Source organism: Typopeltis vanoorti, chromosome 10, assembly GCF_054136105.1.
Source record: "Typopeltis vanoorti isolate ZY-2024b chromosome 10, IOZ_Tvanoo_1.0, whole genome shotgun sequence".
NCBI classification, from domain to species: Eukaryota; Metazoa; Arthropoda; class Arachnida; order Uropygi; family Thelyphonidae; genus Typopeltis; species Typopeltis vanoorti.
Window position 1 is genome coordinate 118,389,891 of NC_143558.1, and position 27,022 is coordinate 118,416,912.

The window sequence follows — 27,022 nt, forward strand, 5'->3', positions numbered from 1 at the left end:
GCAAAAGAGGTTTCAGTTGCTACAAGGTAACAAAAGGTCTAACTTTACTGTGGTTCTCTGCGTAACTGCAGATGGTTCAAAACTACCACTGATGGTTATTTTCAAAAGATAGACGATTCCAAAGATATTATTGTTACTGCTAATGATAAACGCTGGATAAATTCCGAGGTTATGAAATTTTGGTTGGAGAACGTGTGGCGAAAGAGATAAATGGCATTTTTCAACCCAAAATCTTTTTTAGTGTTGGATTCGTGTATGGCACACACGACAGCAGAAGTTAAAACAATTGTAAGTATTCCAAATTGGTAGTCATTCCAGGTGGTTTAACAAAAAAAACTCCAACCCCTTGATCTTGCAGTAAATAAACCATTCAAAGACAATTTCCGGGCTAAGTGGGAAGACAGGATGATAAATAGCATCCATGAATATAACAAAACAGGGCAGATGAAAAGAATGTCATATAAAGATATAGTTACGTGGATTGTAGAAAGTTGGGTGGCTGTAAGTGAAAGCTGTGTTAGAAACGGTTTCATTAATCACCTTACTGGCCATTATGGATCAAATATGCATCCTCATATATTTCAATGTAATATCAATGGTATTACAATCACGGTTTCATTAATCACCTTACTGGCCATTATGGATCAAATATGCATCCTCATATATTTCAATGTAATATCAATGGTATTACAATCAATGGTATTACATCACGCTACCGGCCAAGACATCTATAGATGTCTTGGCCGGTAGCGTGGTTAAAGCAGAAGGGAATGCAGTGGTGTCCGGTGACAATGATTACAAAGCTGAAGAAATACCAAACGAAATTTTTAACGCAATTGATTCTTTCAATATTGAGTCTGCTGAAGAATTTTTTGGATTTGAATAGTGTAATGTTCAATAAATATTAAGTACCGTATTTTTCGGATGATAAGACGCACCCCAAATTTATGAGACGATTTTTAGAAAAAAATATTTTATTATATAAAGATATTTACAAATTCTTCCTTAATTTTTATTTATTGTTAAAATCATTTGTATTAGCAATATTCAGTTCATCTTCACTCTTGGTACTATCGCTCGTCTCGTTAATGTCACCGTTCATATTACTTTTGTCTGAACTATTGTTGTCACTCCTTTCAAAAACTGCGTCATCTTTGATACCATCCATCGCATTACTTATCCTGCATTTCTTAAATGACTTTATAATTGTCTCTGCTTTCAGAGCTTCTCGTGAATTTTTCACCCAGCTACATACTTCTGAAATTGTTGGCCGTTTCATACATCCTGTTACATCGTGATTTGGCTTTGCCATCCATTTGTTCCACTCTTCCCGCAAAACATTTTTGAATGGTTTATTAATAGATCTATCCAAGGGTTGTAACTGACTTGTAAGGCCTCCAGGAATGACAGCTAATTCTGTATTCATTTCTTTTAGAAGCTTCTTTGTTGATTCTGTTTTATGTGCTCTGAATTGATCCCACACTAACATTGCAAGCTTTTTAAACAACGCACCTGGACATTTTGCCCATATCTTTTGTATCCATAATATCATTCCTGTTTTGTCCATCCAGCCTTTATCTTGAACGTGGATAATAATGTCACGAGGAATTTCATCTCTCGGTAACTTTTTTCTCTTGAAGATTAACATGTGACGGTAGTTTTGTTCCGAGCTAAAACTACAGTGTAGTGAGTTTTTTGTGACCTGTTGTTTTGATCACTATTGATTTAGTGCCTATTGAATCTACTGTCCGATTTGAAGGAACATCAAAAGTTAGAGGCACTTCATCCATGTTCACAATTTGATTAAGTTCAAAGTTAAATTTCCTTCTCACTGATATAACAAATCTATGGAATTCTATAATTTTAGCTTCACAGTCAGCCGTCATTTCTTGGGCTAGAGTGGTTTTTGTATGCATGCATAACCCGTGTCTTTTCATAAATCTAAAGCACCAAGACAGTGATCTGGTAAAATTTAAATCCCATTAGCAGTTGCCCATAGTTTCACTTCAAAAATTATCATTTTCGTAGAAACAGATATTCCCATGTTTCGATGATTTGTTACCCAATTTTTCATTTGTACTTCTAACTCTGGCCATTTTTCTAGGTGCGAACGGAATGTTTTCTTGTGTTTACATAGCAGTTTTAATTGTTCCTCTTGTTTTCTCCACTCACGAACCATTTTTCAAATTTCTCACAAAAATCAAAAACATTTTTTCTGTAGGTGGTGGACCAAAATGTCTTTCTGCTGCTCTGTTTCCATATTGTTTTGCATAATTTATCACATTTAATTTATAATTCACGTTATATGAGTATTTTTTGTTTTACACTCATTTTTTCTAATTTTAATATAAAAATTTTAACGACATATAAAAAATAATTCAAATGAACCGTACAAAAGCACATATGTTTACACACTAACGACTATTAAAGCTCTAAATCAGTGATTCACCCACATGCAGCGAGATAACTTAGGTACCTACCTTCAGTGGCATACTTACTAATTTTATTAACATATTGTGCCAGTAATTGAACTTCGCAAACAGCTTTGGTATAGTGTAAAGATTCGTATTTTAATGTTACCTTAGGACCTTAAGACGCACCCCAATTTTCAGTCGATTTTTCTATGTAAAAAGATGCGTCTTATGGTCCGAAAAAATACGGTAATACTTCTACCTTAGTTTTGTTATTACATTTGATTTACCTCTCACACCTTTCAAATGTATCCCGCGCATGTTCATTTTTAACGAAGTTAGACTTTTTTGTATAGATAATGCGTGCGTTATCTATCGAAAACGGTACATTATTTCAATTTTGCATCGATTTTAATGATTTTTAATTCTTTGGGGAAAAAAATTCAGAATTAATGGTTTTTAGCACAATTTCATACATAAAAAAAATTGACCGGTATATTATTTTATTTCAAATTAAATTATTTCAGTTTAAAAGCAAAAAAATCATAAAGCTAACAATAAAATAATATTAAATTACATACACTTACCTTTTAAAAATGTATTTTTCTGTTTAAATTTGTTTCACTATAAATTTACAATTCACACTTCACTCAGTAACTTGCTAGACACAGAGGGCAAACTAACCAGTCACTGTTCACAAATCAGAAAAGATGAACAAAAAACACGTGAACTTTGGTGTTTTATTGCAGCAATAAAACACCAAAGGGACACGTGTTTTATTGCTGCAATGAAACGTGTTTTATGGCTACCCTGCCGTGGGCCGAAACAGGCCAACTCATAATAAAATTTTAAGACAGACAAAGCTTTCCCAGGGTCGAGGGTGTAAGATTACATATCGCAATCAATTTTACAATTTAATTGAGATATGTAATTGTAATTAATTAAATTATAATTGTAATTTGATGAATTACAATTATAATTTGTGGATACAATTACAATTCGGGAATTATGCCGAAATGTTCCGATGACGATAGCACAATCGAAACGGCTCGCACCCTGTTAATGCTCTCCCTGCTCTTGTTTCCCATAAAACCCTTCCGCTTCCCCAAAGCACCCTTAAATATAATAATAATATATATATATATATATATATATGTGTGTGTGTGTGTGTGTGTGTTATTTTTAAAAAAAAAACGGGTTTTCTAATTAATCTTACCACCATGCCTTAAACACCCCCATGCTAACAGCAGAAGTATGGAGAATGAAGACATTTTAACATCCAAACAAGGTATGTGCAAAATTTCTTCCTCTATTAGTCTGCATATATTTACCCTAAAAATACACTTATAATACCCTAAGAAATTCTTGAGTAAAAAGCCAATGTATTTAAAATACGGGACACTCCTAAACAAAAACAGGCAAAAATAGCTGTAAAAATAATAGCTTTTAAGAGGAGTAACATGGGAATTTCCCAGAAATAATATCCATAATTTGTGGAATTTTTTAATTGATCCTGGGACACTCCTAAACAAAAACAGGCAAAAATAGCTGTAAAAATAATAGCTTTTAAGAGGAGTAACATGGGAATTTCCCAGAAATAATATCCATAATTTGTGGAATTTTTTAATTGATCCTGGGGGAAGTATCCCTCCTGCAGATGCCCATAACCATGTGATTGCATTTTATCGATGTATGAAAGTTTTGAGAGGGCATAGCGCATCAGTGCTCATCTTAATTGGTCCAATGCAATTAAATGCAGAATAACTTTGAATACTTTTGCATAGAGTGGGAGAACAATCTGTTTTAGGATTTATTAGAAAACAATGAAGGAGAATGCTATATTTGGTTGGTATATTTGAAATACTCGACGATGAAAATATGTGAACCATCATTTATAACACATGTGAAAATAGGAAAGAATAAGCGTGAGTAGAAACACTCATTAATGGTAAAGAATAATTAATAATTATCATTTGTGATATGTGTGTCCTACAAGTTGCTGGGTAGAGCGAATAGCACGATCCTATAAATTCTAAACATATATAAGTGAATTTATGATGGCATAATTAAAAAAAGAACTTATGAAGAGAGAGAGTATTGCAGGAATAAATATGGTTTGATGGAGCAGCAAATCATCTTGTAAAATTTGTTGCACATTATGTGTATTTCTCTGGTTTGTGTATATTTCGCTCCTTCCAAGAATTTTATTTTGTTTACTGAGACTCAGTATACATAACATCCGATCATTATCGGAATTATCCACACTTTTGGGAATCCTCAATTCATTATTTTTTTTTGTTTTTTTTTTAGTATCAGCGATTCTTCTGTCTTATCAATCTCACATATGCTGGTATTTTGTTGTATAACAACATCTTATAATACACAGAATATTCATTTTTATTCAGGAATAGATATTTTTTACTGTCTGTTGTTTCCAAAGACTAGAATAAAAATCTATATATAGTTAAAAAACTTTGCAACCTCAACAGATGCTATACTGCACAAGTAAAAGAAAAAACAATTAGCATTTTTCTCCTAACATTCGCTTTCAAATTTTCAGTTCCAGAAAACACGCGTAACAACTGTTTGTTGTAATATACATCGGATACGAAAAGCACTCAACTCATGACAAGTGACATGAGTTGAGTGCTTTTATCGATGTATGAAAATATTAGAAAACTAAGAATTTGACCCACTGCACCCTCTTTACATCTTTTCAAATGGCTCAAAGGTGTATGCATTTCGAAAGCACACCCGGGCTATTAAAGCGAATGTGACACAATGTTAGGAGTGTTCTTCGCGATGTTCTTCATACTCCTTTGTAAGGAGTATGAAGAAGGCACTTTACAGGGGGAAAAGTGCCTTCTTCATGAAGCACTAATGCTTTATTACCCTCCTGAAGAGGACAATCAAGCATTAGTAGAGTATATTGTGTTCAATTTTAGGAATCGGACAAAGCCTGCAAACAATTGGGGGAGTCTTTAACGGGAACAAATGCAAAAATATAACATCAGTGATACTGATATTTCGTGGATGAGCACCGCACACCCTGAATATTTGCCCCCTGATATACACACACACACACACACACACACACACACACACACACACACACACACACACACACACACACTAGGGGGCTCTACCCTCCTGACGCCTACAGTGCCCCCCCCCCCCCGAGTTCAGGACTGGTAGGCCGGTTCTCTTTGAATTCTGACTCGAATTTTGAAGACTCAAAAAGGTGGTTTCCACCCCCAACGGCACACAATCCCACGAGTTCCGGACTGGTAGGCTGGTTCTCCTTGAATTCTGATGACTCGACACTTGGGGTAGCCCCTAAGTTTCAAAATGTTTCAAATAACTTGACAAAAAACGTGACACAAAAACGTTACAAAAAAAAGCTTATCATTTTATATTATAGAGTAGATATATATGTATATATAAATCGATCTTATACATGAGAAGTTGAAGGACATATAAGCACATCAATGCATTGCCTGGGGTGCAGGTGAGGAGTAAGAAGTTTATTGACATTTTTTGAAGAGCTGAAGCTGAATGAAAATATTTCTTGTGGTAGGCTATTCCAGAGGATGGAGATAGATGGAATAAAAGAGGAAGAAGAAAAGCAGGTTCAGTGTGTTTGCAGTTGCACAGCAAAGGGATGCTGGGAAGCTGCTGCTCTTGTGCAACAAAGTGGAGGAATGATGGTTGCTGGTTCAGTGGAGCAATAACTACTGAAACACCAGTAGAACAGACACAGAGCTGAAACACTGCATCTGTAAGATAGAGGCTGAAGTGAATCTGTAAGAAAGGGATCATTTATGAGCCCAATAGCTCTCCTCTGGACAGCATCAAGAATTTTTAGAGAAATTTTAGGTGCTCCACCCCAAACCTAAAATGTGAGCAGTATTCTAAGCATGGGAAAATTTGGGATTAATATATTGTTAAAAGTTGGTTGGGTGTAAAATAGCATCTTGAATGAAAGAGAGTGCCATGTTTTTGATGCTGAGGAGACTACTGTTGTGTGTTTATGACAGTAGAGGTTGAAGGTGAATGTTACTCCAAACAGAGAGATCTGATCTTGTTTGGTGATTTCGAATGTGAGCTGAGATGTCATTTGCAAGAGAAGAGGCAAGTCTGTGTTTTGATGGGATTGAACATAACAAGATTGTCCTTGCCCCATTGAAGAATAGTAAGTAGATCTGTTTTAAGGGCACTAATAGATGATCTATGCGTGGGATATCTTTACACTGGTTTGTCAAATGATTAGGAGGAATAAAGAGTACTGTTGTCTGCAAAGATATGGATAGGATCAGTAGTGATTAAGAGTAGGTCTTTTATGTACATGAAAAAGGGGGTAGGTGACAGGACAGAGTCCTGAGATACTCCTGCATTGGTGGGAAGCTTGAAGATAGGTGCCATCTACCATAATACAAAGTCGATGACCAAAGAGGAAGCTAGTAACCCAATTACAGATGGTGGCAGGTAAACCAAAGGATGGCAGTTTGTTTAGCAGGCTTCGATGCCAGATATGATAAAAATCTCTAGAAATGTCAAGAACGGCAGCACAAGTTTTGCCAAGTCTTTCGGCTGCACACGTCCCAGTGGTAGGTGATGTAAGCTAAGAGGTCAGCAACAGATCTTGAATGGTAAAATCCATACTAGTGGTCGATTATTAATTGATAGGCTTGTATTGGAATCTAAGTTGATGAGAGGAAAGTTGACCTCTATGGTTTATTTGGAAAGAGAACTAGTTAAAAAGAGATCCAAAGTATTGGGGGTGACTGAAGAGGGTCAGGAATTCATGTAAGTAGATCAATTATTTGCATTAGGTCATTGATTATGGCAAAGATTTCTGCCTCTCATCCAGCTTGGTTAGCAAGGTTGGAAAAGAGGAGTCAATTGGAAATATAGATGTTGAGGTCAACTAGGAAGATGACTTTAATATTTGATGGCATGATTGCAGATAGTTGAGTTTCATGGAGAGGAATATGAAGAGGCTGAGTAGTTATCAGAGTTTAGAGAACAGTAAATACAGCATATGAATATTACTAGATGGGACAAGGAAAGCTTGAGTCAGAGGGAGTCAAAAGCAGGGAATTCTAGATTAGTCACACTCTGGCAAGCAATGTCTGATCTTACAAATGTGCCACCTTTGAGGTAAAAGGAATTGTGCTGTGTAAGTTGGACACTGAAGGTGAAAGGTAGTGGATTTAGATGCTATTTGGGTTTCGGTCAAGAGGAGGTGGTCTGGTCCGAATAACTGTAAATGATGGTGGATGTCATTTATGTTCGTGTTAATGTCACGGTGTTAGTAAAGTGGATATGAAAGTGAGTTGTTAATAAGGAGATTATGGCATGGCTTATATGTAATGATCAGTTATGTTGTTTTTTATTGGAATTAGTTTATAAGGGAGATTCCTTTTTTGTCGCAGTGTCACTGTCATTGTTTTTAAGGTTCATCATTGCAAACAATGACAGTGACACTGCGACAAAAAAGGAATGTCACTTTCATTGTTTGTAAGGTTCATCGTTAGTTTTTTCTTCATGGTTAGATGGGAGTATGGAGTGGGGATGTGAAGTGAGAGAGGATAGACTCATGGAGGCAATATCCATACATAGAGTAACCAGTCTCCTTGCCATAAGATGGCCTTGACAGTGCCTTCTGCATACTACTTGGATTCCCTCTCCAGGCATGACCTGGCAGAGTATGTGGCAGCAGGATTATGTGCCAGTTGATCAAGAAGCCTCCTGATGCATTACTAACAAGTTTGGGGCTCATGCGCCAACTGCTGGCCTGCATGTGGCACCACCGCTTAAACTGATGTACCTTCAAAATGGAGGAGGTTATGGATTTCTAAATATGTATGGCATGGACTTGAAGGGTATCACTATCATTGCATGAAGGAGAGAGGATATAAACCAGAATCTGTGTAGACCAAACATGGTGTATACCACATCAGGCCTCCAATAAGCCAGGTGGTGTTGTTTCACCAGGCAATGAACAGTATCTGCCACCTAGTGTCTAGTTGACATTTTCTCTGACTAGGATAGCTTATATCCACTAGGTGGATTTATGTTGTCATATTCATCATATATATGCCAGCCTGTACTTAAAAAGGAGATTTTTTTTTAAGTTAATCATCAACTATCATCCCAGTGCTCTATCCTCAGTACTCTCAAAAGTGATGGAGGTCATTTACAACCACCTTCTTTGCTACTGGAGGCTCATCAGTTAATTAGTGATAACCAACATGCATTCCATCATTCTTATTCTTCAACAAGCATCACTAACTTTATCTGCCTTTGGACACAGGAGAAAGCCCTGAAGAAATCCCATGAGGATCACTCATGCCACTTCCAGGGCATCAAGGACTTTTGAATAAGCTACCATCTAATGGTTTCCCTCCTGCCCTTTGTCACTGGATTTCTAGCTTCCTCTCTGGTCATTAATTAAATGTCATGGTAGATGCCTCTGATCAGATTTTTCAATACTGGAATGTCAAGTGTTCAGTAGTATGCTTACCCATGTTCTTCCTCCTTTGCATCAAGCTCCTTCTCACAACTTCAAATGTTATTCATAGTTTTGTTGATGGTAGTACTCTCCATTCCTCTTTTTCCTTCAAGATACTCTTTAGTACTCAAATGATTGAAGCTTAAGATATTCCATAACCTGTCTCCTCACCATTCTCAAGTGCAATGAAGACAACTTACTTAATTTCAATGCCAATAAAACAGTCTTGTCTTATTACCTGCAAGAAAAATTCTACTTCACTCTCTCTGACTTTTGATAATGTTCAAGATATCCTTTAAAAATCAGCTGATCCATCCTTCTTAGGATTACTTTTATATTCAGCTTATCCTGGTATAAACATATTACATCAATAGCCTCCTCATCCTCTAAAAAACTTGGTGGCATTCTTTTTCATTCAAAACAATGCTTCTGTCCTGCTCAACTCCTAATGCTTTAAAAATTTTAAATTTAACCAGCCAGAGAATATTATTGTCACATTTGGAGTGGGAAACCTAAAACCTCCCTAATAATTCTTGATTGTATAGAGATATATGCAATCCACTTGCTAGTCATTTTCTCATAGAAGTTCCATTACTGTGACTAGCAAGTGGATTGCATACATCTCTATACAATCAAGAATTATTAGAGAGGTTTTAGGTTTCCCACTCCAAATGTGACAATAGTATTCTCTGGCTGGTTAAATTTAAAATTTTTAAAGCATTAGGAGTTGAGCAGGACAGAAGCATTGTTTTGAATGAAGAAGAATGCCACCAAGTTTTTTAGAGGATGAGGAGGCTATTGATGTAATATGTTTATACCAGGATAAGCTGAATATAAAAGTAATCCTAAGAAGGATGGATCAGCTGATTTTTAAAGGATATCTTGAACATTATCAAAAGTCAGAGAGAGTGAAGTAGAATTTTTCTTGCAGGTAATAAGACAAGACTGTTTTATTGGCATTGAAATTAAGTAAGTTGTCTTCATTGCACTTGAGAATGGTGAGGAGACAGGTTATGGAATATCTTAAGCTTCAATCATTTGAGTACTAAAGAGTATCTTGAAGAAAAAAGAGGAATGGAGAGTACTACCATCAACAAAACTATGAATAACATTTGAAGTTGTGAGAAGGAGCTTGATGCAAAGGAGGAAGAGCATGGGTAAGCGTACTACTGAACACTTGACATTCCAATATTTAAAAAAGGGAGGGAACTCAATACGAATAAATAAATAAATAAACTGTATTATGCCTTTTTTTTATATAGAATTTCATGGGCATTGCTCTACTGAACTGGACATATTCCAAACTCATCATCCTTCATTCCAACTGCCTGTTCTTTGGAACAACCTTCCCCATGCTGTTTTTCCTAATGAATATGACCCCCAGATTTTCAAGAAACTTTTTAACAGATTATTTCTCCCCCCTTAAACACTTGGCACTGTCGTGTTATAGGTCTTGTAACTTCTCATGTGCGAGATCAATATAAAACCTTTAACCATTTTTGGCATAAATCAATTCAGATAATTTTCTTAATAAATTGATAGCTGTATAGTATCACACTTGAAATATTTTTTCTGATACCTGAATTTTGCAAGGAAATAGTTTTTGCTTTAAATATTTGAATCTCCCTCCCGTCTGCCAATAACTTAGTCTGTCATAGTATTTCTCAAAATGAATTATATATATATTGTTTAAAATATACCTTATTTTATCAAGACAAGAAAAAAAAAAGTTTTAAAACCACTTACCCCCCCAAAAAATTAATAACATATGAAAATACTGGAAACTTCTAAAATGTGCCTCCCGAAGATAAAGATTTATCAAACTGCTGTGAACCTGAAGGTTTTGATTCATCAGTATTTTCTGGTGCAAGGCTATGTTCCCTGCACAAACCAACTAAATTCATTTGGGAATGACAATCACAAAAGCATTGCTCATCATGAGTTTTCATGGTAATGTTCACAGTTTCTTCAGTGTCAATACAAACAGAAGAATGAAATTCATCTCTTTTGTCTGCTACATAATGGCATGCACAGGAACATTCTAAAGATATTTGGCTGCTTTCTTTGGCATATTTATCACTGTAGTTTTTAGCAACTACAGTGCTTTCATCATGTTCTTTGGCTGCTTGGTCACTTAATGCTAGTGGTATACATTTAGATTCACAAACATTTCCTTCACTCAAATCAGTCTCATCCTCAAGATTAATCTCAAATGTTACCCACTGTTTCTCACTTAAATGGGCTGTATCATCTGCAACAACACACGAATCTCTTTTTACTGATTCATATATGATTGGCTCACCATTGTCTGAAATGACATCAGTTGGTGTTTTCTGAATATCACCTTCATCTCCTTGTGACCTCTTACGAAGACGAGGGCTATGTAGGCCTTCTTCACAGAAATCAAGCCAGCTTTTAGTATTTCCTTTCTTTGGACTTTTAGGTCTTGAAAGAAACTGATCACCAGGAAGAGACAGCCTGATTTTTTCTACTACTGTATCTGGAGAAGGTAATGAAGACTGAATAAAAGCTTCTAGAGGGGCAATATTAATAGGTGTAGTACTGCGTGGTCTCTCAATTGGTATAGTTGTTACTTCAAGTCTCTGACGGCGTGTTGGGGTTTTGATTTGACTCCTCGTTGTTTCTAAAACAGGAGAATGGAATTCTACAGATGAATAGTCATCAAATTCTATTGAATCTTGAGCCAAAAGTGTTTCAGCTTCATAATCCTCTTCACTGCTCCTTTTCTGCAGGCTACATTTTGTGGAATTTACTTCAAAAGTCAACTCTGACTCAGAAGACTCGTGATCATCATCTACTACTGATATGTGAGAATGTGCATCATGAGCAGTACCAGGATGATCCAAAGACTCACTTTTTACATATTCTAAACCATTTTCTTTCACCTTATCTGATGGAAAAAATTTAAACACCTCATTTATATTATCATCTTTTTTGTTTTCTTGTATGTCAGATTCTCCATTTGAAAAATAATTAGTTGCTTTATCCAGCACAATTTTATTTCTTATTTTATTATCTTGTAGCTGAATGTTTTCATCAGCACTATTAACTGTTTCATCCAAAACATGTTGATCTAGTGTCTTTTTTAATTCTATGTGAGAATGTACACTATCTACAGGAATTTCTGGTTTATCTTTTTTAAAATCTGCAACAGTAATTACAGGCACTTGAGGAAGCTCAGCAGGAGATTGTGGAGGAGATGGTGTCACACTTTTTGGTGATTTTCTTCCTCCTATTTTAAACAATGATAGAAATTTTCCTTTTTCTTTCTTTTTTGATTCATTTATTGCAGGATTACATTCTTTATATATTAACTCTGGATGATGATGATGATGTTGTCCTTCATGTATAACTGAAGCTGTTTTAGGAGATCCCTGGGATGACTGACTTTTCTGACTCCAACCATGGGTATGAAATATATCTGTCCATGATCCCTTTCGTTGTGGTTCTTCTCCTGAAGATTTTGCATTATCATACATAGACAAAAGTAAAGAAGTTGAAGAGCCCTTTTTCTGTTCACCACCTATACTTTTATCATCATCCCTTAAAGATTTAGTGAGAGAAGATAAAGAACCTGCTTGTACACTTGGGGTTCTACTTTTAGTGCCTTCATAAGGGGTGATGGTAGACTGTGAGTCAAAATCACTTTCGATCTGAGGGGTGGATGATGTTGATGCTGTAAATGTTTTTGGTGAAGATGCAATACCAGTAACATTTTTGGTCAAATCTAAACCAACGAGTGGCTTACTTTCCCGAATTTTACCCGAGGTATGAATAACTTCCTGAGTCACACGCTGACTATCAGGACTTTCCAGTTCATCAGAAGGCAAATCTTCAAAAGAAGCAAGAGGTGCAGGACCTGCTCTTACTTGTTTTGATGGGTAACTGCTCTTCTTCCCTTCAGCCATGAGGATTTTGTTCACCTATAAATGCCTACATGCATAATGAATGGAATTCTTCGTATTTTAGTAAAGAGCAATTCTTCTTCTTCCTGCAATCAAAAAATTTGGAAAAGGTCAAACAAAACTGTATTCTTTATATTATAAGAATTTTTCTTTTATACTTAATAAGAAACTTGCAATTAGAAATGTTACTAATAATAATTCTGTACCTACTTGTGACCAGTCACTCAGTTCAGGAATTAAAGTTATGTATAAGGTGATATGGCAAAAAGTAATTAAAGCAGTTAAACTATTACAAGGATATTCATTCTATTATGTCATTTAAATAAAGCATATAATACATTTAAATTCATTTAGTTTGCAACCAGCTGTCAACTTATTTGAATAATTGATATGAATAGTTTGCAGCACTAAAACAGATCTAATTACTGTATGAACTTTAGAAGTTGAATATTAAGTTAACTTCCAGAGTATTATTAGCTAAAGAGATTAATTTTTGTTTACTATTTTAGTAACAACTACAATAACTTGGGGACTGTTCACTGAGTAAGTAACTAACATGGATTACCAATGAATTATAAAGTTGCAAAACCTACAGGCAAATTTCAGGTTACAGCAGACATAACTATTACTTGCTATAGCCTTGGGGGGGGGGGGGGACAACACATGTCTATTCAGCTTGATCTCATCAGAATTGTTTTACATTCAATAATAATATAAGTCCCATACCCACAGTAATTTATCATATTTTAGCATATATGCATTATTTAACTAAATAAAATGTATATTATATATAGTTTAAATTTTTACTGATAAACAATACTATTAATTATAATTACAGTTCTGTTATTACATTCTAATGAAGAATGATTTAAGTATAATTAAACAACTCAAACAACATACTTTCAAATATATTTTTAATTAATGACTTACAAGTTAAAAACTTAGATAAAAAATTTGCATGCTATTTAAACTTAGCATGCAGATTAACAAACCTAGATATGCTGAGCGAAAATTTGGCATGCCAGACCCAAGACCGGATTAATAGGGAGGATTGAGCACAGGGCTAGCAACCCAGTCTCAGAATAAAAATTTTGCTATGAAACTGAAACCTTCCAAAATGTGATTACCGGACGAAGAAAACAGAATATGAACTGCCACAAACATGAGGCACCTCTGTGAAAGCCCTTTCATGGAAGCAGAGGTGCAGAAGAAAGTGACACATACCTTATCAAAACACAAACTTAGACTGTGATGTTGGAATGTTAAAACCATATTTGAAACCGGGAAAACATACCAAGTCTTGAGAGTTCTAGAAAAATACAGATTAGAAATAATAGGATTAAGTGAAACAAGATGAATAGGAACTGGAACAATCAAATTAAACTCCAGTCACTACTTAATCTGCTCTGGGAACCAATATACAAATGACCACACCAAGGGAATTGCACTAATGATGACATAGAAAACTCATGGTGCACTAATGGAGTGGAACCCATTATTGGAAAGAATACTAAACACTAGATTTAAAGCAGGCAAGCAGAACATCACAATAACTGCTATATATGCACCAACAAATGACATGATCCAGGAAAAAAAAGGATAATTTCTATAACATGTTACAGAAAAGTATAGAAACAAGAAATAAAAAAAAAAGATATGCAACTTATAATTGGAGACTTTAATGCTAAGGTCAGAAATGATAATACTAATAAAGAAACTGTTATGAGAAAGTATGCAGAACGAGAAATAAATGAAAATGGAGAGTTACTTATAGACTTTTGTATGTTTAACCAGCTTGTAATAGGAGGGAGTCTTTTCCAACATAAAAAAACACATAAGTGGACATGGATAGCACCAGATAGGAAAATAAAGAAGCAAATAGATCATATACTTATAACAAGGAACTGGAGGAAATCACTCCTGGATGTCAGAGTTAAAAGAGGAATCAAGGCATATTCAGACCATTTTTTCCTAACAGCTACTATAAAAGTAAAAATATGTAAAAATAAACAAACAATGAATAAGAAGAAGAGGTTTAGAACTGAAAAACTCAAAAACAAAGAGATTAGAAATAAATTTACAACTCTACAGAATAAATGGGATAAACTAGAAAAAAGAGAAGGAGATAACATAGAGGAAAAATGGACAAAGATTAAAGACATACTAATAAGCACATCAGAAAAAATATTGGGATTTCAAACTAATACATAATAAGAATGGATATCAGAAAGCACTAAATTAAAAATAGAGGGGAGAGACAGAATAAAAGAGAAAATGCTACAGACTGGCAAACATGTTGAACAAGAACAAGCAGAAGGATGCAATTAACAAAGAAAGTGCAAGAAACGATACAAGGAACTGCATAATGAATCTAGCGCAAGAGGCAGAGGATGCTGCATATACAAACGACACTAGAAAGTTGTATGATATAACAAAGAAATTAAGTGGAAAAAGAAATAAATGGATAGTTCCCATATATCATTAAATGAAAAAGAAAAGACAAATAGATTGGTGGAATTCTTCTCGGAGAAATTTCAAGAAACAACTGATGGCAACCAGAGCCTAGAATTAAATGAACAAAATACATAGTTGGATATAAATTTGAACGAAATAACAAAAATAGAAATTACAAAAGTAATAACTCAAATCAAAACAGTTAAAGCACCGGGAGCAGATAACATACCAGACGATATACTAAAAGCAAATCCAAAACTTATAGTAGAGATATTATATACCTTACTAAATGAGATATGGCAGACAGAAGAGTGGCCAAGGAATGGAATACCGGATTACTGGTTAAATTACCCCCCCCCCCCAAAAAAAAAAGGGAACATATCTGAATGCAAACATTGGAGGGGCATAACATTGCTGAGTGTTATAAGTAAAATACTAGCAAGAATAATATTAGAAAGAATCAAAAGAGAAATAGAAAAACAAATAAGCCCAGAACAGGCAGGATTTAGAGCCAATACATCATGCACAATTGCTACTTTACGAATTATCATAGAACACTCGTTACAATGGCAGGGAAGCTTATATTTAAATTTTATCTATTATGAACAAGCTTTCAAGTATAAACAGATCTTCCCTATGGAAACTACTTAGACATTATGGTCTCCCAGAAAAAATAACACGAATAATTTTAAAAATGTATGAAGATTTTGAAATTAAAGTAATACATGGAAATATCCTCTCAGAACCATTTAAAACAAAGACAGGAGTAAGGCTAAGTTGTATACTCTCCCCTACTATGTTTTTAATTATCATAGACTGAGTGATGAGAAAAGTATCCCATGGAAATACAGGTACAATTGATCTAGAAATATCAAAAAAAGCATTAGTTAGTTACTTCATAACCAACTCCACGATATAGATTTTGCAGATATTTGCTCACTTTCACAGAAGTATCAACATATATAACAAAAAACAACAACACTTGTAGAAACAGCCAAAAAAGTTAGTCTTAGGATAAATAAAAATAAAACAATTGATGAAAATAAATGCAAATAAGCAAATCACAACAGAAGAAACACCACTTAAAGCAGGTTTATATACCTTTGGTTCAACAGTATCAATAAAAGGAGGAACTACTAAAGATACAAATAGAAGGAAACAGCTGGCTTATTCGACTTTCAACCAACTCAGAAATATTCAGAAAAACAAGAACTTGTCTATAAAAACTAAAATGAGAATATTTAACTCAAATGTAAAGGCAATACTTATGTATGAATCAGAAACATGGATGTTAAACAAAAAGATGGTAAACAATGTCCAGGTCTTCCTGAACAAGTGTTTAAGAATGATACTGAGAATATATTAGCCAAAACAAATATCAAACGAAGAACTATGGTAGAACAAACAAGAAATAGATGTTGCAACAGATACGCAAAAGGAAAGCAAATGGAAGTGGTTGGGGCATGTGTTGAGGAAAAATTATAAAATAATACTAAAACAGGCTCTAGATTGGAACCCATTTCACCACAGGATGAAAGCAGTAGAACAGTTTATATACCTTAGTTCAATAGTATCAATAAAAGGAGGAACTACTGAAGATATACATAGAAGGAAACAGCTAGCTTATTCAACTTTGAATTGGTTCAAGGATACATTGTGGTTGGTCAGTGAATTAAGGGCTTGTGTAAAATTGGTGATTTTTGTCTGTTTTATTGTGTTTTTTTGTCTTAGACTATTCTGCCTCCGATTGGTGACAGTGATCATGTGGTATACTCACTTGGAAAGTGACTAAGTTTATGAATGTTCTATTCAGGAAAGGTTATATGATGAACTACAAAGCAGAAAATTATGATTAACTAAGGTCTATACCGAGTTCAGTGGAATGGGATCAGTTGTTGGATGGAAAGAATATCGACAGTGCAGTGCATGGGAAGCATTTAAACAATACTTAAATGATGCGATATCAGAATGTGTCCCGAGAGTTTGAAGAATAAATAGAGTAGGAGTCAAATGGATATGTAATCTTATTAAGCAAGACATTTGTAAGAAAAGGACACTGTGGAAGGAATAATGTGTGCGTAAGGATGACATCCGTTATGAACGTTATAAGCAGTGGCTAGAACAGTCACAACTGTAGTACAGAAAGCAAAATCTGAATATGAAAAAAAACTGGCTCTGCTTACTAAAGACAACTCACAAGAATTCTATCGATATGCTGCAAGTAAAAGTAAGAATGAATATGAAGGAATAACTCTTCTAAATGCAGATGGTATGAGAGTAGCAGATGCAGAAGGGATTCTTCAACAAATGAGTGCCCATTTTGTTAAAAGCCACCAACCTGGTGTAAGCAACATACATTGAATTTGTCGACATCTTCACTGGATGAAGAAACTCAGGTGTATGGGGACGAGGTATTAGAGCTGTTGCACAAACTGAATAAGAATTCAGCAACAGGGAATGATGGGATATCAGCATGTGTGCTAAACATGTGTTCAGCTGAACTGGCTATTACTTTCAGCAGGCTGTTTAATAAGATAATACAGTAATGAAAGGAATGTATGGTAATTCCTTTGTACATATGGTAATTCCATTGCATTAATGGTGCAAAGACTGATGTACTCAACTATCGACCAATTAGTATCTCAGGAATGGTAGTGAAGATTTTGGAAATATTGGTTAGGGCCCTCATTCAGAAATAGGTTGACAGTGAATCTCTAATTTGCTATGAACAACATGGGTTTACTAAGAGAAGGTCATGTTTTAGCAACTTGATCACATTCTATTACAATGTTACCATTGAACTAGACAAGGTTAATGGATACACCATGACACTTTGAGTTTTTGCTAAGGCTTTTCACAGAATACAGCATGATAGACTGTTTGCATAAATTGGAGAATATGAGTTTGGATTATAGAATATTAGCATGGATAAGAGGATGGCTATCTGACAGATATCAAAAAAGTGGTATACAGGGGATGTGAGTCTGCAAGTTTTTAAGTGACGTACCACAATGATCAGTGCTTGGTCCACTGTTATACAATCTGTACATTAATAATATTGGGAAGGATTTGACAAGCGACATCAGCTATTTGCTAATGATGCAAACATAGGTAAGGTAATCAGGAATGCTGTTGATATGCAATACTTGCAGAATTATTTGAATAGGTTGGAATTGTGGGCATGGAAAAATATATGTCAGTTCAACGTCAGTAAATGTAAAGGCATTCACTTTGGCATGTGATTAGATATGCAATGTCGCATTATATTGACGGGATTATGCTTGAAGAAACAGATGAAGCTAGGCATCTTGGAATGTTAGTAGATAGGAAGTTAAAGTTCAGTTGCCATGTAGCAAAGATTGCAAATACAACTCAAAAGATAATTGCAATGCTGAAACGAACATTCACATGTAAAGATAAGGATGTTATTTTGCCTGTTTACAAGGCCATGATAAGACCTCACTTGGACTATTCTGCACAGGTCTGGTCTCCTGGTTTCCATTGTGATTCTGATATATTGTGAGACTGCAAAGGAGAGTGTTAAAAATGATATCAGGATTGCGGAATACTGATTATGAAGACGGACTGAGAATTTGTAGACTGCAGAAACTAGCAAACAGGAGAAAGATGGGTGATATTATTGAGACTTAGAAACTTCTGAAAAGGTCATACAGAATTTCAATCGATGGAATTTTTCAATTTATGGAAGGTGGGGAATGAGAATTTGTAGACTGCAGAAACTAGCAAACAGGAGAAAGATGGGTGATATTATTGAGACTTAGAAACTTCTGAAAAGGTCATACAGAATTTCAATTGATGGAATTTTTCAATTTATAGAAGGTGGGGAAAGGACAAGAGGGCATCCTTGAAAGTTGAGAATGAATGCCACTAAGAAGGGGGGTGAAGGTTAGATTTTTCTTTCATGGAGTGATGTGTGATTGGAATGGATTGTCATTGGATGTTGTGAGTGTAAGTAGTGTGAATGAATTCAAGAATAAATATGATAGATGGTGCGTGTGGTACGCGGCATCCTTTGATGAGTTTCTGACTCCCTGGAGGTCTCTCTTAATAATAACAATAATAATAAAAGAAGACAAGGAAGGCCAAGAGAAACATGGAAGAAACAATAATGAAAGAAATAGCAAATATTAACAAAAACTGGACCAAATAAAAACAGAAGCAAAAAACAGTCTGGCGGAAAATGGTGGTGATAGAATTATATTCCCAGGTGGAGTGAAGAGGATTAAGGAAGTAAGTATATAGGTTAACTTATGCATTATCTAACAAAGTTCAGACATTTCATGGAACAGTAATCAATAGATTGAAATACATGCTCAATGCACTGGAATTAATCACCTCACTATATTCAATAATTCTTTAATAATATACCTCGGTATTTTGTTTTATAGGATCATTGCTTTTTTTCTCTCTTTTGGTAGAGCTTATAGGTAACCAACTAAAAGAAGATACAGAAGACAATTTACAAAGAGCAATGTATAATTTAAACATTATAGTAGAACAGTTTGGAATGAAATATCCATAGATAAAAGTTCAGACATTAAAACTACAGCAATGGCATTTTGTGAACAAACTCCAGTTAGAATTAAAATACAATCATCCCTCGACTTACGTCCGTTCGAAGATAAGTCCGTGATCCCATAATGGAAAAAATAACATTTTCGACTATATTTTCAAACAAGACGCAAGCAAGCAAGCATAAAGTAAAAAGGTTTTTATTTAGCAACAATGCAGTGGCAACAGCACATTCAGAGGCAACCTCCCTCGGCACATGGCTTCAACAGTCCCTTGTTGATTTTGTGTTTAAAAAATAGGTTATTTGTGTATTTATCGTTAAATATTTCACAATATTTTATGCAACATGGTCCCTACATGCCCAATTAAAAAACCATAGTGATGAAGCAATGACAAGCTCCTATCACTGATTGGAAAAGCTACTTCCATCATGCACAGAGCTGAACCAAAAGTGCATACCTCTTAGCACTATAATCATAACTGCTAAGGCACTAAGTCTCTTCAACATGTTGAAGGAGAAAGCAGGACCCGATTACAACTAAGAATTCAACGCTTCTTCCGGTTGGTTCATGAGATTCAAGCAGCGTTTTGCACTGCATAATGTGAAAATGTATGGTGAATCTGCAAGTTCCAATGAGAAGGCTGCCAAGGAGTTTGTGGAGAAATTGGACAAAATTATTATGGAGGAAAATTATTTGCTACAACAGATATTTAATATGGATGAGACCTCCTTGTTTTGGAAAAAAATGCCCGAGCCGACAATTCATCCACAAAAAGCTAAAATCTATGCCTGGTTTCAAAGATCTTAAATACCGTGTTACGATTTTCTTGGGGGGGGGGGGGGGGGGGGGGGGGGTAATGTGGCTGGATATAAACTGAAACCATTTGTGATATAGCAGTGAGAATCCACAAGCCTTCAAAAACATTAGGAAGCATACTCTTCCAGTTCATTAGTGGAGTTATAAGAAACCGTGGATGACTCAAAAATTGTTTGTGGATGCCTTAATCAATGTAATGTGAGTGAAATGGAAAGTTATTGTGTGAGAGAAAATGTAGAATTTAAAATTGTATGAATTCTAGATAATGCTCCAGGTCATCCATCTTATATTGGTGATCTTTACTCAAGGTCATGTTTCTCCCTCCAAACTGCTTCATTGATCCAACCGATGGATCAGGGAGTTCTAGTAGTGTTTAAGGTTTATTATCTATGGAGAACTTTTTCACAAGCCACTTCTACTAATGAAAGAAATGACCAGACTCTCATGCAATTCTGGAAATCACTCAATATTTATCATGCTATTAAAAATATTGCTGTAGTTTGAGACGAATACATTGAGAGAAGTGATCTCTCAATGTATGAGTGGCATATGGATAAAGACATCAAAAAGGTTTGGGCATAATTTTGAAAGTTTTGAAAAAAGAATGAAGACCTTTGTAAATTGAGTGAAGAAATAGTGGGCCTAGCAAACAATCTGAATCTCGAAGTAAATGATGACGACATAGTTCAACTCATAAAAAGTGCCCTTGAAGAGTTGACCAATGAAGAATTGGTCTAGCTGGAGGAACAACGTGTAGCAGAAGAGGAAGAACAAGAAAAGGAATAGGATAAAGAGAAACAAGGAGATGTAGTCAAACAATTCACAGTGAAGGATCTTGCAGAATTGTGCTCTGCAGTTAGCGATGTTCTCAAAATGGTTGAAGATATGGACCCCAATGTTGAACTACTTATTAGTAGAAAGGAAAGTACATGATGCGTTTGTTTGGTATAAACAAATTTATGATGAAAAGAAGAAGAAGAATAAGCAAAGTACATTGGAAATTTTCATCAAAAAAAAACAAAGGTTACACCAGAAGAGCCGCAGCCTGGTCCTTCACACAGGACGGTAATGAAGGTGGAATTGTGGAAGAAGATTTGGGTGATTATTCTCCTGTTTTATGGTGGCAGTGATGCACAGTACAGTTTTATAATAAGGTTTAAAAATTAAAATGACAGTATACTTATTACTGTTAAGTCCCTAACTCCTATAACCCTGTTGATTTAATGTATCGACTTACATCTGAACCAACGTACATCCTGCCAGATGGAAGGAAAGCACTATTTCTGCATGTCTGATGTAAGTCGAGGGATGACTGTAGTTATTAATAATAAAATAATAGAACAGATCAATACTTTCCAGTTATCTTAGATGTGAAATAGCATATGAAGGAGGAAAAGACAAAATTAAAAACTTCAAAATTTTTACAGATTATATGCCTGATAAATAGAACATTCAATCCAAATATTATCATTATCAACATTTGACCTCCATGGAGTCAGAGACAAATCGTGGGAGATACACACTATTGCACACAATGCTCATCCAACCATGCCTTAAACTGATTGGATGCATCTACATCCACAACGCACGCAATGCATTCCATTCACCAACCACTCTCCATGCAAAGAACCTACTCCTCACGCCTCTGTTCACACCCTCCTTATACAGTTTCCAGCAATGGCCTCTTGTTCTACTCCCCTCTCCCATTCTATGAAAAATCTCTTCCATGTCAACCCAATAACAACCCCTGACTAGCTTTATATGTCTCAATTACATCCCACCCCCTTCCGATTCACAAGGCTCTACAACTTACATTCTCTCAATATGTCCTTGTATTCCACATTCAAAAGATCACTGACTTCCTTTGTGAATCTTCTCTGGATCTTTCCAGCATATCTTAGTCACCATGAAAACCTAGCGACCAAATCTGTGCACAATAATCCATATGAGGCCTGATCAAGGCCTTATACAATGGAATCATAACCTCTCTATTTCTGCATGTCAGGTCCTATATAGCAGGGGGTGGCAGAGTTTTTGCAGCAAGAGCCGTAGTTACCTACCAGAAATTGTTAAGAGCCACAAATTTACTTTTTGTTAATTGTTAAGGGCAACATCAAAAGCTTCCTTAATATCAACACCACGAGTACTATCTTTTAATGCTATTAAATGTAATAATTCTTCTCGCATCACTCCGTCCTCAAGAACAAAACGAATAAAAATTGCTAATTGTGGTTGGTCTGTAATGTCAGTTGATTCTTTTGTATCTTTTAATGTATCTTTTTTTAAATTTTCTGACAAGGTAAATTTTCTGACAATATAAATATAACTACATTGTCAAACAGCAATGTAGTTAATTGAAAAATTAAATTAAAAACAATAGAAAATTATAAATATTTTTTGTTTGTTAGTTGAGCGCAATAAAACTTAAGAAGAGCCGCAGTTTGGCCACCGTGACTATATAGTACAAAAGGAAACATGCTTCAAAATATACAATACTATAGCAGTGCCCACGTTATCATATGGCAGTGAAATTTGGGCAATAATTTCACATTATTAGACCAAAAATGGAACAATGGAAATAAAAACAAAATCAATAGAAGAAAAACTAAGCAATTATAAACAAAACTGGACCGAACATGTCTGTCCAATTTTGTTTATAATTGAATGGCCGAAACCCGATATCCTAAACAAATAATAAAATATAAACCAATTGGAAAGAGACGGATGGGTAGACCTCAAAAAAGGATAATGGATGGATATTGAAACTGGAACAGACCAATATTGGTCAATATTCATAATTAGGTTATGATGATGATGTTTACAGCAAGTCATGTCTTCAATTGACATGATTTGCTTACTTTATTTCTAAAAAGAAATATCCTTGATACTTTCATAAGGACCACCTGTTCATGCTAACAAATTAAATCAGTTGCAAAAATAGCTCATACCAGAAATTAGTACTTTATTGACTGCTTTATTAGAGGTTCTAGTTTATAAAATTCATTTTCCATAATAAAATGAATTATGGTGTCTCATTCATAAAAATCATGGCATTTCAGCATCCAGGAATGCATTACAAAGGATAAGAATCTTGGGAATGTCCCATGTAAACTGGGATAGTTGGTAATTCATTCTGATACAGGCATGAAGCAGTGCATTTTATAGCATACTTGAATAGAGCAGGAGAGAAAGTAAGAGGGACTAGTTGTTGGTGGGAGGGGATGTAATTACTAATAAAGAGGGTCCATACATATTAACAGCATTTACTATGCCAATGATGTGTAGTAAAAGCAGCAAGTAGCAGTTCCCCATCTGCTGCCTCACATATGCTGTACTAGAAGTTTTCCCACTTGGTTATACTATAAATTAAAAATACCAAGAAATTTTATTATTATTATTAAGAGAGACCTCCAGGGAGTAAGAGACTCATTGATGGAGGCCACATATACACACACCAGCTCTCATACTTATTCTTGAATTCATTCACACTGCTTGCACTCAACACATCCAATGGCAATCCATTCCAATCACGCACTAGAGAAAAATCTAGCCCTCAATCCCTTCTTAGCGGCATTCATTCTTAGCTTCCAAGGATGCCATCTTGTGCTTTCTCCACCCTCCATAAATCGAAAAATTCCATCAATTGAAATCCTGTATGACCCTTTCAGACGTCTGTAAGTCTCAATCATATCAGCCCTCTTTCTCCTGTTTCCTAGTGTCTGCAGTCTACGAATTCTCAATCTGTCTTCATAATCAGTATCTACAATCCTGATATCATTTTTAACACTCTCATCAATATATCAGAATCACAACAGAAACCAGACCTGTGCAGAATAGTCCAAGTGAGGTCTTATCAAAGCCTTGTAAAGAGGCAAAATGACATCCTTATCTTTATATGCGAATGTTCATTTCAGCACTGCATTATCTTTTGAGTTGTATTTGCAATCTTTGCCACATGGCTGCTGAACTTCAATTTCCTATCTACTAACACTCCAAGATGCCTAGCCTCATCCGTTTCTTCAAGCATAATCCCACCAATATAATGCGACATTGCATATCTAACCACATGCCAAAGTGAATAACTCTACATTTACTGACACATGACTGACATCACCCTGCCCATAATTCCAGCCTATTCAAATTCATTCTGCAAGTACTTTCCTGATTAGTCTACCTATCTTTTCTTTTCCTCAAGCAGCATTCCTGATTAATCTACCTATCTTTGCATCATCAGCAAATAGCTGTATTTCGCTTGTCAAATCCTTCCCAATATCATTAATGTACAGATTGTATAACAGTGGACCAAGATCCTTGTGATACATCACTTGTTACCTTTATCTTGCAGACTCACATCCCTTGTATACCACTTTTTGATATCTGACAGTCAGCCATCCTCTTCTTCATGCTAATATTCTATAAAGCAAACTCATTTTCTCTAATTTATGCAGCAGTCTACCATGCTGTATTCTGTCAAAAGCCTTAGCAAAATCCAAAAGTATAGTGATGTATCCATCCCTCCTCGTTCAATGGTAACATTATAATAGAATGTGAGCAAGTTGCTAAAACATGACCTTCTCTCAGTAAACTAATGTTGTTCATTGCAAATCAGAGATTCACTGTCAACCTATTTCTGAATGAGGGCCTAACCAATTTTTTCAAAATCTTTATCACCAATCCTGAGATACTAATTGGTCGATAGTTGAATACATCGGTCTTTGCACCACCCTTGTGCAATGGAATTACCAATCATTCCATCCATACCTGCAGAATCTTTCCTGTTCTGAGACTCAGATTAAACAGCCTGGTCAAAGGAACAGGTCAAAAGTTCAGCTAAACACTCTTTTAGCACACATGCTGATATCCCTCATGATATCATGCTGATATCCTATTGCTGAATTCTTATTCAGTTTGTTCAACAGCTCTAATACCTCATCCTCAAACATCTGCGTTACTTCATCCAGTGAAGAGGTAGCAGTTAGCTCAATGTTGTATACACCAGATTGACAGCTTTTAACAAAAAGGGCACTCATTAGCTGAACAACCTATTTTGCATCTGTAACCCTCATGCCATCTGGATTTAGAAGAATTATTCTTTCATATTCATTCTTTCTTTTACTTGCAGCATATCGATAGAATTCTTGTGGGTTGTCTTCAGCACGCAGAGAAAGTTTCTTTTCATACTCAGACTTTGCGTTCTGTACAACAGTTGCAAATATACTAGCCTGCTGCTTATAACATTCATAACAGACGTCATACTTATGCACATGGTATTCCTTCCACATCGTCTGTTTCTTACAAATCTCTTGCTTAATAAGATTACACATCCATTTGACTCTTACCCAATTTATTCTTCTAACTCTTGAGACACATTCTGATATTGCATCATTTAAGTATGGTTTAAATGCGTCATACTTATGCACAGTATTCCTTCCACATCGTCTGTTTCTTACGAAATCTCTTGCTTAATAAGATTACACATCCATTTGACTCTTACCCAATTTATTCTTCAAACTCTTGAGACACATTCTGATATTGCATCATTTAAGTATGGTTTAAATGCTTCCCATGCACTGTTGATATTCTTTTCATTCAGCAACCGATCCCATTCCACTGGACTCAGTATACTCCTCAGTTGGTCATATAATGTCCTGTTTTGTAGTTCAGCATGCAACCTTTTCTGAGTGGAACATTCATAAACTTAGTCACTTCCCAAGTGAGTACTGCATGATCACTGTCACCAACCGGAGGCAGAATAGTTACGTCTTTAACTGAAATGCCCTCAAACACTATAATCAAATCCAGGGCATTTTTTCAGCCAGAACGCATTTCGGTAAACTTTTCCGGACTGTTCCGGCTAAAAAAAAAGCCCTGTATATGTATATTTATATATATATTGGCTTTTTTTCAGCCGGAACGGTCCAGAATGTGTTCTGGCTGAATGAAAGCCATGATCAAATTTAACACTCTTTTACCTAGAGTTCCTTCTGTCACATGCTGCTTCAGGAATTTGTCACACAATAGCTCAATAAATGCATTTTCATTCTTCTCATAAGATTCTACTGCTACCTAATCAATATTTGTATAATTAAAGTCTCCCATTATGATTATTCTTTTCGCACTCATCTTTTCTATTTGGTGATGCATTTCTTCATCACTAGCAACCAATCCACCAGGTCTATAACAACACCCCACTATGTAATTGATCTTGTTAGATTCCACATTATATACTTGGTTTAATCCTTTATCCAAATGTAAGTAAGCGAAGTTCGTGCCTGAAGTATTTTCAGGACTGGGGCAACTTGTATATAGAAGCTAATGACTTCACATCACTTGCCTTGGTATCCCATAATGCAAAGTACATATCCT

General features: G+C 35.4%; 1 protein-coding gene across 4 annotated transcripts in view; it reads right to left on the minus strand.

Moving 5' to 3' along the window:
• Nucleotides 1-27,022, minus strand: part of LOC150102733 (uncharacterized) — a 258,688-nt gene that overhangs the window by 189,780 nt on the left and 41,886 nt on the right. For 3 of the 4 annotated variants that reach the window (XR_016548924.1, XR_016548923.1, XR_016548925.1), the window contains exon 2: nucleotides 10,672-12,937. Coding sequence is in view for 1 of the 4 variants with exons in the window: in XM_090398984.1 (XP_090255110.1) it covers nucleotides 10,713-12,854 (2,142 nt within the window). In the remaining 3 variants the exon portion in view is untranslated. Of the gene's footprint in view, nucleotides 1-10,569; nucleotides 12,938-27,022 lie in introns of those variants that run through there. The other variant, XM_090398984.1, reaches the window with a different exon arrangement.